This window comes from Numenius arquata, chromosome 3 (genome assembly GCF_964106895.1).
Source record: "Numenius arquata chromosome 3, bNumArq3.hap1.1, whole genome shotgun sequence".
NCBI lineage: Eukaryota > Metazoa > Chordata > Aves > Charadriiformes > Scolopacidae > Numenius > Numenius arquata.
In genome coordinates this window covers 46,296,915-46,309,381 of record NC_133578.1, presented here as the reverse complement: position 1 = coordinate 46,309,381, position 12,467 = coordinate 46,296,915, and the positions used below count along the sequence as shown (strand labels likewise).

The following is a 12,467-nucleotide window of genomic DNA, read 5'->3' as shown; positions in this document are numbered from 1 at the left end:
CACAGACTGCAAGACCTTGCTAACACTTTAACCCACCAGCACTGGCATGCTGCTCCCAGGCTCCTCATCCCCCTTCAAACCTAGTTTAAAGCCCTTTCAACTGGGATTCTTGTCCCAGGATCCTTCTTCCCCTTCAGGTTAGGCTTTCCCCACCTGTTGCCAGCAGGCCTGGTGTCCTGTAGATCCTCCCACGATCAAAAAACCAAAGTCCTGCTGGTTGTACCAGTCTCAGAGCCAGCAGATTAACTCCTGGCTCTTCCTGTTTACTCCCTCATCAATCCCTGCAACTGGTGGGAAGTTGCAGGAGAATCCAGCTCTGGTCAACAAAGCGATTCAACAGGAAGAGCTGGGTTTTCTTTTTACTGTCTGTGCCATTTGAAGATGGTCTGGTTGTTCACCCAGAATCAGAAAGCAGTTCGCCGAGACTTTTTCCCTCCTTTGGGTGTGCTCTCCAAGTAAGTAGGGTTCAATACCAGATATCTCTTACCTGTTGTTTGGTCCATGTGTGGTTGTGTGCCAGTGAAAATGATGAAGAGGAAAAGCATGTTTCGTTGTGCATTTTTACGTTTTCCTTTCCTGCCTCTTTTAGTGTATGCTTTAAATGTACAAGATAAATATTAAGTTTGATTTGCAGAAGGTTTGCGCTTTTCCTAAATTCTTGCAAAGTGTTGCAGAGTGCTGTTTTAATTGCTGTTTTCTTCCAGAGGTGTCTGTATTTCAGTGGGGGATATATTTCAGCAATTCTTGTGCCGTAGAAAGTTTGCACGCAAGATTTTCTGGATTGTGGAATGATTTTGCATTCTGCAGGGTAAAGATGCAGATGGGGTAGCTTGCTACAATTTAGCTTTAATGTTTTCTGAGCAAAACCTTGTTGATTTTTGCACAGAATGTGAAATTTTCTTTTGAGGCAGTATTTTGATGCGGTTGACCGTTAGGTATGGCTCGGTACACAACAGGCTCTTTGCAGACTTGCAAAGCAGGGGACATCGAAGCGCGGCGCAGTCCTGCCTCACCTACAGCACTGACTGACTTCTGATGTTACTTAGTTTTCTCCTTTTGAGTGTGTTTCAAGGTGATATACTTCTGTTATTCTCCCATAATAATTTCACATGGTGAAGTCCTTAATCTAGGGTACCTTTTGTGAAATGCCAAATCTTGACCTTGTTGAAGCCTTAAGCAAACATCTTGAGGGTTTTTTTTTTCTACCCAGTTTTACCACTGTCCTTCCCCATTACTTTGCCTGGATTTCATGCTGATTGGAGTCATCAGTAGCAAAGCATGTGCTGATGAAATGTTGTGCTTCTGGTGATTCATGTTAGGTTTCTGTAGTAATGGATTGGCTCATTTATTTTAAAGGGCTTATTTTAAACCTCCACAGATACAACTTAGCATGTTTTAAAGCCTTGAACAGAGATTTTTACACAGTGCTTAAAGAAAATCCGAAGCAGTTCACTTTATCACTACCCATGCTAGTGTCTATTTTCATGGAAAAGCATAAAATGAGAGATTGGGGGAAAATGCAAAAGGGTTAAGAGCATGATTAACAGCATAAGTCTCCGTATATGTTGTGTCTGGGATTAAGGACCCTCAATAGCCGAATGCTAGTTCACAAGACCTGAATACCCAGGATGATAATGTAAAATCAATTTGTTTTCTGTATCTGTTTTAAGGATAGTTTTGTTATTAGTACCGTAGCACGTGTGCGTACTTCTGAATGATTTATTTTATTTGTTGCGTGTGTGTGTTAGGAGGGGATTTCTTAGAATATAGTTAAAGTATTTGGAAAATTAAAGTCAGTTTTGTTAACTTTTCTCCTTTTGCAGGCTAATAACTCTGAGGCCATTAAAAATCATGTAACCAGAACTGTAAGTAATTCCATTTTATTGATTTCTTTTTCCTTTACTTGGCCTGATTTATTTTCCTGTCTGTGGATGCTTATTTTTATTACATCTTCCCAAAGCGTTTGTTGCTAGCCATTTTCAAAGCACACACATTACTTTCTATACTGTGTGAAATTAGCCTTTGATTAGATAATTAATGGTCTGTGTCCCCCTCATGCCCCCTGCCCCCCCGAGTTTAACCAGAAACAATGACATGAACTCTGTTCTTTATTTCTAAACCAAGCAGGGGAGTAGTAAAGAGAAATATTGACATCTTCATAGATTGATTATATTCAGAGGAGTTAGAAATTCAAGAGATATTTTTTTTCAGCAGGAAGAATATTAGTTCTTGTATTATGGTCAATATGCAGTTGATCTTTTAGCCTTTATTTGTTCAAGTTACTGTGTCACGCTATTTACAAAACAAATTAAATGTCCTTTCCCAACCCTTTATTGTTACTGCTACTGTAGTACTACTGGTACAAGTAGCATTAAATACATTTATCGAAGTGGAGTAGAACCCAGTCTTCTAAGTGATGTAGGAATTTCTGGATAGTGGAGGTATTGCACGTTTCAATACTGAAAGCACGAATGAGTATACTTTTAGAACAATTTCTGTGAAATAAGTGAGATGAAAAGACTTTTTGAAGTCCTCTGCAATTTCCTTTTATTAGAGATACCAAGTTTCTTTGATTTCTAAATAAATCTTGGGACGTGCCTATAGTTAACTATATGTTAGTAGGCAACTGTGATGCATGTATTTGATTCACCACTGTAAAGATGGAGTTAACATTTAAAAAGGGGCAGAGGGAAGGACTTGCAAGATGCATATGGTCTTTGCTGATTCATTGTTCGATTCCAGAGCAGCTTTCTGTTGCAATAAAGGAGCATCACTGTGTTGGTCTTGTGCGTGTTGCGTTTGTGTTGTGATGATGTCCGTGTTCAGTGCTGCATGCTTCTGCTGGTGCCACTCTTTGCAGGATGGGAACAGTTCTGATCCCTGAGTACCGATATAGGCAGGAGACCAGAGGCTGCATTTGTATTAGCAGTATAGTTTGCTTACTTGAGGTGCTAATAAATGTTTTTGTACGGCCAAGGTCAGCTCTGTGGTTGCATCCGTGTGTTGGTATCTACCCTGTTCCAGTAAAATTATAATTATTTCTGAATTGCTAGAATATATTTGATATTGTAGCCAGCTAAAATGACTAGTGAAAAGATTGTTTCTCCCTTTACTTCACTCTTCTCTTCCTTAATGAGACAAATGAACTAAAATTAAAAAATGAGAATAAACGACTTAGTTATCTGCATGTGAATAATTGGTTTCGACAGCTGCTTCTAGTACAACAAATGTGAAGCAAAATAATGAGATACATTGTGAGAAAAGTAATTGCAGGTTGTTTTCTGTTGTCAGTTGAAAGGTTTTAGCTTCCTTGTGTTACATCTGAAACTTCAGAGGGTTTTCTGTTTGTACTGGTTGCTTATTACCCCAGCCAAGGTCATGTGTTTCGGGGTTTTTTTTCTGCACACATAGTAGCTCATGCACAGCCATTTTGAAGGCAGCTTTAATGGCAAGCAATGCTTTTTCAGCTCTGCCTTTTGTCATATTATATTTTGCATTGGTTTTATTTGATCACTAGCAAGTTTCCTGCAATTTTTGGTAGTTCCTTTCCATGGACCAGTATACCCCAGGAGCCAAAGGTGACATGGATGAGGGGCAGGGGCTCATTGGGAAATAGAAGAGAGTTCTGAATTGAAACACAGTGGTTGAAATACCTGTTCCTATTTGGGAAAGAGAGGAGGTGTAAAGCTGCAGGGCTGGGAGATTCGTAAGGAAGTGGTGTCTCCAGGCAGTGGGACCAGATGCAGCCATTGCCTGGGTGAGGCTTTTGCAGCTCTGGTTCTGTGACCCACGACGCAGCACACATCCTGTCTGTGTAGTGCTGGCAGGAGGTGTGTTCCTTGTCTTCCTGCCTTCTCTTTATTCCACATTTGTGTCACACTTGTTCTCCTTTTGGTTCATTAACTGAATTGGAAGAGACTGCTTTAACTGCCTGACTCTTTTATTTGGCTCTGTGATTTCCTCTCCCTTCCTCTCCCTCTTGCTTCTCGTTCCATGGCATCTGGTCCAGAAAAGAAAAGCTCTCTTGCTTTTTCTCAGCAGTTTGGCTGTTAATGGAATATTTCTAGTGTCAGCCCTTACCACTTTACAGGGAAGCTGTGTAAACATAAACAAAGAGAGTTTGGCTTGAACTCTAGGTAGTGTCAGAACCAAAATTTTGTTAGCTTATTTCTAATGTTTGGGATAGCTCTGAGGCATGAATAACACTTTCTTCCTCAGGAAGTCAGAAGTGCATTTTCTTACACATAGAGGGGCTTCCTTGTACCCCTGTGAACTGGAATCTTATTTGATTCTTATTAACATATTAAAAACAAGTAAATGAGGCTTCTTTTTTCAACTAAAGGCTGACAAAAGTGATTCTGTCACTTTCTATCCAAGAATTGCATGCACATAATTTCCTGTTAGTTAATAGGGTGCTAAATTTGTGATGACAGTTGGCTTCGGTTTTGATGTCTGGCACCTTAACTAGGTCAGAGAGAAGCTTGGTAGACCTGCTCCACTAGTCTTTCCCTCTGCCACAGTGTTTTTTCTTTCCACTGTGGACATCACCGTATCTTTTTACAGAGTTAGGAGGTAACTCCTAGGTTAGGTGCTTCTGAGTCGTGCTGTGCAGGGCTTCTGCAAAGCCTCATCATGTGGTAGGTGTGAATTAATACAGAAATGTTTGTGCTCTGCTATTTCTGTTGTGCTAAATTGCATTGCCTGTGGATAGTATTCATTCAAGACCTGTTTCAAAGTTGTGGAGTAATTATGAAACTGTGCTACAACTGGAGCTGGAGCACATGTATTATTTTAGGTAGTTGAGGCAAACTTGCCTAACACTTAACATGGTAATACTTAAATAGACAGTAAGTTTCCCCATAGGTTTGCAGTGGAACACAGTCGTTCAAGTGTTGACATGACTCTAAGTCACCCAGGCAGGTGTGTTCCTGTTCCATGCGTGCAAGAGCCAGTGTTCCACAGCACTGGTTGGGTGTCGTGGTTTCAGCCAAATTTACCAAAACCAGAGAGATGGCCCTTCCTGCCACCGCCACCACCACCACCCCCTCCGCCCCCCACCAAAAAAGAGAGGAGAGGAAGAGATAAGGAGATTTACAAGTTTAGAATGAACTAAACTACTTTAATGAAGAATTAATATTAAAATTAAAAAAAAAAAAAGAAGAAAATATGAAATAGATACAATATATACAAAACCGTATCAAGCTCCCAGGATGACAGTCACGTCACCGGCAGGCACTGGGGAAGTCCCAGACTGGACTCAGTGATGGATGGGAACTGGGTTCCAGCTCTGGAGTCAGGAACACACGGATCGGGATCAAAGGCAGATGAACAGAGTCCTCTTGGGACGTTGGCCATCGAAGAAAGATAGCTGACCCTTTGATCCCTCGGCTTTTATGCTGAGCATGGGGCAGATGGGATGGAATACCCTGTTGGTCAGGTTTGGGTCACCTCTCCTGTCCCCTCCTCCCCACAGCTGGGACCCCTCTACGCTTTTCTGTTTCTGACCCTCCAATGGGGCAAATAATGAAAGTGGCTGCCCTTGGTTGTTACAGCAATAAGGACAAGCAAGGGCCTCTCTGCATGTTCCTTGGCATGAAGCACAAACATTGGTCTTATCGCTCTGAGAACGAGCAGTTTTCTGCAGAATATGCTGTTAATTTCAGAGAGTTAGAAGAGCCCTGGCTAAGATGTAAAATTACTGAACAGAAAGTTGGTTCTGTTTTACCTCAGACCGGGACACGGGGGCTGGGTGCCAGCCTTACGAAGGTTGGTGTGAACTCCCAGTCTTGAGACACATCTGTAAAATTGTATATGAAGTAAAACATCAATTGTGCCTCATTCTCCTTTGGAGATAGACTTTACATGCATTCAGTATTCTCTCCTAAAGAGTCCTTAGTACCAAAAATTTGCTATGTGCCTTTTCTCTTATGAATTTCAATTTTTTAAAAGAGGAGAAAAAGATGGGTAGAAGACCCAGCTGTACCAGGAACTTTCAGGCTGTGAACGGGGCTGCTGCTCTGCATCTAATTGAGCTGGAAAATGATCTTCCTGCCCCTGTTAGTTCCGTGTTGACCTGGCAGATTGGAAGATGGAACTCCATATGCAAGTGCCCCCCAAGCTTGATAAAGATGAGCTGGATGAAAAGCCCTACAGTTAACTTGTTGAGGGGAGCCTGTCTGTCTTGGCTGAAGTGTTACAGGGAAGAATCGTGGGAGCAGCTTGGCCAACGGCTCAGGGTAGTTTTTTTGGCAGGGAGACAGCAACCTGGGATTTATAACTTCTGCAGACACTGCTACTTGCAAGGGGCACATCTGTCTGGACTCTTGCTGTTACACTACTTTATTTTTATGGAACACAGTATACAGAACAAAAATGAAATGTACAGCCAAACAAATAGCTGTTTGCAGTAGAAATAATGATAAATCTCTTCTGCAGAGTCAACTCCAAAAAAATTTTTTTTTAATTAATTTTCTAATACTTCCTGCAGGAATGGACACTAACATAGAAACATTTGTATTCACAAGGCATGAATCTTTGTTTTCCACATCAGGAATCATTCTAAAGCCAGAGGCCAAAAGATTATGCAAATTTTGGTTCTCATCCAAGACTTTCAAACATGTGTGTCACTGTAGCTTCTAAAAGCAACTACTGTGTCAATGAGAATTATCATGGTGGAGCAGTCCAACGATCAGTGTAGTTCATTGTCCTGTCGTCAGTACCCTAGAGTGTATAAAACTGTTACACTGTGCCTTAGAATAGGTTAGAGAATTTCTTCTGATTCCTATCCATGGCTTGGGGAATGAAAATGCCATCACAAATTTAGCTAAAATGCATTCAGGTCTCCTGCTGCTCAGTCTCTCTATTCATATTTTTATTTGTGGCTGTTTGAATGGCGAACAGTTGCGTGGAAAAAAGTTTCATAAGCTAATTAAAAGCTGTGTAAGATGCATGTAATTTTGTGACAAATTAACTCATCAAGTTTTCTGATGCTTGTATCAACATTAAAAATAGGCACAAATAAAATATTTATATCCCAAATAGATCAGCGTCATTCTTTCAAAATATGTCCCGATACCTTTAAGTCACAGATTACTCATTGATTTACATTTCTGATAGGTGTAGTGTCTACTTACTCATTGATCCTTACACTTGTTAATGCTCCTGTTTCAGAAGGAGCCCAGGAGAAAAACAGATGAGCTGTGTGAATGCACCTCAGGTTCTGCAGCCATGAGGTTTCAGGGGTGCTGTTCCTCGGAGGAGCGTACAGTTGATGTACAGCTGGCTCAACAGTTTAAAACAAGCGGGTCCTTGAAACCGGTAGTTCTTACATTCTGCTGAGATAGCTTTTAAGCAGATACTGTATTATTATATTATAGTTCAATGACAGGAAGAGGTCCTTGGGGAAGGCTACTGAATGATTTTTTTATTTGGCTTCGTTAGCTGACCTTTGATTCTAGTCTCAAAAGGGGTAAGTTGTTATCCCACCTGCTATTTCTACCCCATGTGTGACCCACGTGTCTGGTTTTACTTTGGTATTGGAAACTGGCAGTTTACATACTAGGTTTCTGATTCTCTTTTTTTTTTTCCCCCAGAGCTGTCCTATAAAAGATAATTAATCAGTGTACTGAAAAAATGTCAATGAATTTATCTGGGGCAAAACTGATCCCCCTTCCCCCTCTGTCCCTGCCGTGGTATTTCTGGTCTCTGAAGCTCTCCTACAGAGGACTGCAGCCCATGAAGCGTTTTAAGCCTACTAGCTGTAACCCAAGTTCCCCTTTTCAGTTCTTGGAAAGGTTGAGGATAATCATCTTGCTGAGAGACGTATTTTTTTTTACAGATATCGTTTATTTTGATTTTTTTTCACAGGCATTATTTTTCACTTGTCATCTCCATCTCTTTCCTTGAGAGGCGATAGGGTGCAGGCTTAGCAGAGAGGTTTCTTCTTACTCCTTCTGTTTCTGGACGAGTGCAGAAGGTGTTGCGGTGCTGCCTCCGTGCCACGCTGTGTGAGATGGCCTGTCCTGTACTGGTGCCATGACTTTGCTCTGAGGCTGTGGAGAGACTGGAAGAGAGATTGTAGAGATACGAGATTCAGCCTGCTGACAGCACAGGGTTGCTATCGGAGGTAGACCAGGTAATCCATAAGCAGGTTCACCCTCTTTGGTGTCAGAGGAAGGGGAATAAACAGAACCGATCTCAAAAGCCTCTTTTGTCCAAGCTATGCTTTAATCGCTGGCTTGGCCGCTTCCTACACTGCCGGCTGTGCTGGGAAACTTACCTTCTAGTGATTGTTGTGACCTGGTGAAAACGATGCAGAATTAAATATGGGTGTGTTTCTTAGCTTCTGTATCATGCCTAGGCTCTACTGCTCTCTGAGATGGTCTCCTCTTGAGGATTGCATTTTTGAGAAAGTTGGGATAGCAAGCTCTGCAACGCGCCCAGGGCCAGAGGCAGGAGCTAAAGGTGGTGAAAGAAGCAGTAAGGAGGATGTCAAAGGAAAAAGTTGCATGACTTGAGTTTTCACAGGAAAAAGGCAATTGAGGCAGTACCTTGGATGCAGTGAATTTGCTTGTTAATACCATTCTGTGGCCAGAGAGAGGACAGTTGTCTTCTGAGAAGCAATTGCTTCCCCTGCTGGTTTCCTTACAACATCTGCAGCTAAATTTGTCTGACCAAAAGGCTCTCTGCCCTTGTTTACATAGAGATAACCTTTATGTGTTATTGTTTGGGATTGATCTGTTTGAGAGAGAAAAAATTTAAAACTGAATAATAGGTAAATGGGTAAATTAAAAAAAAATGGATAAATTAAAAAAACTGAATAATAGGTAAATGGGTAAATTTCTTGCAAATTCTGCTTCTCAAATGACAGGTTATACTGTCTGTGTTGCTAGACTGCCCCAGGGAAGAAGGGGAACAAGAATCGTGAGAAGCTCAAGGAAGAATAATCTCAGGGTGGTCTGTCCTACTGGCAACACATCAAGCGCTAGTTCCACTGGATCTATCCTAGTTGCAACTCTAAATTTTTAGCCAGCTGTGGTTAAATACCCCATTTTGAGCCATTATTTTTCATTCTGCTGCTGTTGGTTGACAGGACATGAAAATCATATCTAGCTTTGAAAGATTTTTCAGTGCAATTGTCCATCCTGGGAGATGCCAGATAGCGTTTGCTGTCTTGGAAGATCAGCCAAATGTTTTGCTGTTATCCCTCCAGTGTGCAACAAGGCAGAAAATAGTAGGGTTTTTTTGGTGGTTTGGTTTTTTTTGTTTGTTTTTTAACTTGGATGGAGATGATTTGCCTTTATGGATAGTCTGCCCTGTGCTGTTGAATCCTGTGCTTGGCGAAACTCAGAGTCTGATGGTATATGTGTATGATGTGTATGACTTGATCCAGAAGAAGAATCCCTTTCTTATCAGTGAAATGACCCTTAAAACCACACGGAGATATTAGAACAAAGAGAGGCAGTCACAGAAGTTCAAGCCTCTGTAGTAAATCATGTATTATATCTGTTTGATTTTGCTAAATATTTTAGCTGTGAGGGGAAATGTGGTGTGGTCACTGATAATTAGTAAACAAAACAAATAGTGAAAAGAAAAACCTGAAGAAAAAGAAAGCATCACTGGCTACAAGATAATTAAGCTATGGAATAGAGGAGGAAGTGACTATAACCTAGAGGACATGCAGAAAAATGGAGATGTGTCCTTGACTTTGTTCCATTGACTGCAGTCATCGTATAATATACAAGGTGATCTTGACATTATGAAGGGTTAAGTAAAATTTAGTAGTTTGGTGCACCATAAATAAGCAATGAGAAGTTCCATGGTCTGAATCAAAGTCTTTTGTGACGATGTCAGGGTTCTGTTGATTTTGGGAGGTTTCCAGAATTTGTATAAAAGCGTAGCCATAATGAGAGACTGAAAAGTACTACAGCTATTCGGGACCATGCGATGAAATGTGAGACCCAGCTGAGATGTCAGAAGAAGAGTCCTTTTACACTGATATATTTTCCTATGTGTAACCAGTCAGCTACAGTTCTAAACTATGTTATAGGTACTTCAAACAGCACCGGCAGTTTAAGTTATACCAGCTGGTGAATTGTGAAAGTTGTCAGGATTATCTGTTTTTATACCCAGAGCAGGAAAGGTTACGCAGTACTATGTGTTTCAGTAGGTGGACATGGCATGCATACAGTAAATATAGATCTCACTAGCAGGTTTTTTTCTGCATTATGTTTGCATTATGTTATTGTTCATATGCTTATGTGCTGCATGCTACTAGGTTATATGCTAATCTATATGCTACAACAGTGTGCAATAGAGAATGGTTTTATCATTTAGCAGCTTCCTGTGGTAAGAAAATAAGTGACTGATTATTCAGGTTACATGGAAGTTTAGTCATAAAATTTATTTTAAAATGGTGGAAGTACTTCTTAAGCAATAGATACATCCCTGTGACCAAGAGAGACCGAGGAGGGGGAGTGAGAGGCGTGTTTCACTGGTTGCTTTCTAGTTACCAAAACAAAGCATTCTAAAAGCGTTTTCTTGACTTTCAGTTTATTAGTTATTTACTTGTTTTGGCACCCATGGTGTATTACCTACAGCCTTTAAAATCACAAGAAAGGACTGAGTAAAAAGAAGCTGAAAATCCCATGGTTTCCTCATTTTCTGTTGCCTAAGTAAAGATAGGAACTAGTGAACTGGGACCAAGCACTTAGGTGAGGTACACCTTATGCCAGCAGGTGTGCTTTAAGATTTGCCAGAACAGCTCATTTCCAGAAATTTTGCAAGGAAGTGAGCCGCTTTTATATGTCCTAGCTGTCTTAGATTTTGGTATAGTGTCACTGTATGGAAAGTTCTAGGCCCTCTTCCATTTGAACACAGCTTATGTTTTGTCATATGTGTACCCAAATTAGATAGGGTTTATCAGCTTTCCAGCTCTTACCCTTCATCTAAATAAGCTTTTCTGTGCATTTTTCTGTATAGTAAGTGTGAATCCAGGGCAGGAAGGCGAGTGAATACTCTTTCTCTTATGGAGTTACTGATACATGATATTAAATTGAACTTCTGATTTTCTGTATAAAAAGATATACCTAAATGTAAAGTAAATTTTTTTTTAAATTTTTATTTAATGTTATTATAGCAATAGCTGTCTTTTTCCACAAGCCTATCCTGGAGAGAAGGGATACTGCCCCTTCCAGGTGGCTCTGTTTCTCTCCATTACATACAGAGAGCTTGGGTGATTATCACACTGGAGCTTAATTCTAAGACAGCTAAAATTAGGTGAGAAAAATTCTATTACTAAGGTTCATGAGGGAGAACATTTTGACAATTTTTAATGCATAGTTACTACTACTGAACAAATGGAACTACAAAACTCATAAAGCAAAACCAGTGCAGCTCAGGCTTCTCTTCAAACTCCCAGAACTCTGATACTGCAATAAATTGAGTATATTTTTCAGTGTTATCATGAGAGAATGACTTGAGAGGAACTTAATTTTGCAGGTTTACACAGAGATTCAAGCTTCATCTTCTCAGAAGTCCATTGAATGTTTCTTAGTACAGTTACGAAGAAGAGCACAAGACAGCCAGTCCTTCTCTGATGGTAGTGAGTTGGAAGAGGGAGTAGTGAGTCCGTATGAAGAGCTGGACATATACTGGCCATAACCACAGTGTTTGCGGTCAAAACATAAGGCAATGATACTCTCTTATCCTATTGTGGCTATAATTTTCCACAGTATGGACGTAATAAATGAGGGAAAAAGGCAGGAACAGTGACATCAGTGATGACAAGGAAGGTGCCTGACTGACTGCTCTGCTTTCTTTGTTCCAGAATTCCAATAGTGCTTTGAAGAACTCCTCTTTCAGTTGTGACAAAGGATCACGGCAAGTATTTCATATTTTGTGTAGTAGTGTTACATAATGCCGTGGTGGTTCAGGTTTTGTTGTTTGTGGTTGTAATTTCTGTGAGTTCAGTCTTCTGCAAGACATGTCCCGCTATGCAAGTACCATTTTTACAATCCCTGTCTAAGAAAACAACTGAGCGTATTTGCTGAGCTTACTTTTAACTTAAGAGCTTACTTTTAATGACATTTAATGGAATAATCTTTTGATTATTGTATTAAAAAGGACAAGGTAAGGTGCCTGGTTGTGCCTTCAATCTGGAAACAAAGGAGAAGAGTAAACAGTATCTGGAGACTAACTTGTGAGATGAATTGGTTTACATTGGTGTCTGTTGCAGTTTGAGGACTGGTTTTGGATTCACTTCACTGTTACTCAGCGCAGATTTCAAGACTGTTATCTATCTGCAGTGTTTTACAGATCACTGGTGAATCTACCAATTTGTAAAGCATTCTACAGAATGCAGAAGGCAATTCTACAGAAAAAGAAATTTGTGCGGACGTAAATACCAATATGTTTTCTGCTTAACTCCCAAATTTTTTGCAGTAGCATTTGTCAAAGTTGCTTCGTTT

The 12,467-nt window shown here is 40.4% G+C and overlaps 1 protein-coding gene across 1 annotated transcript in view; it reads left to right on the top strand.

Moving 5' to 3' along the window:
- TNS3 (tensin 3) overlaps nucleotides 1-12,467 on the top strand; it is a 263,074-nt gene that overhangs the window by 121,768 nt on the left and 128,839 nt on the right. Inside the window, exons 5-6 of the mRNA XM_074145629.1 lie at nucleotides 1,824-1,865; nucleotides 11,828-11,880. Coding sequence (XP_074001730.1) covers nucleotides 1,824-1,865; nucleotides 11,828-11,880 — 95 coding nt within the window. The remainder of the gene's footprint in view (nucleotides 1-1,823; nucleotides 1,866-11,827; nucleotides 11,881-12,467) is intronic.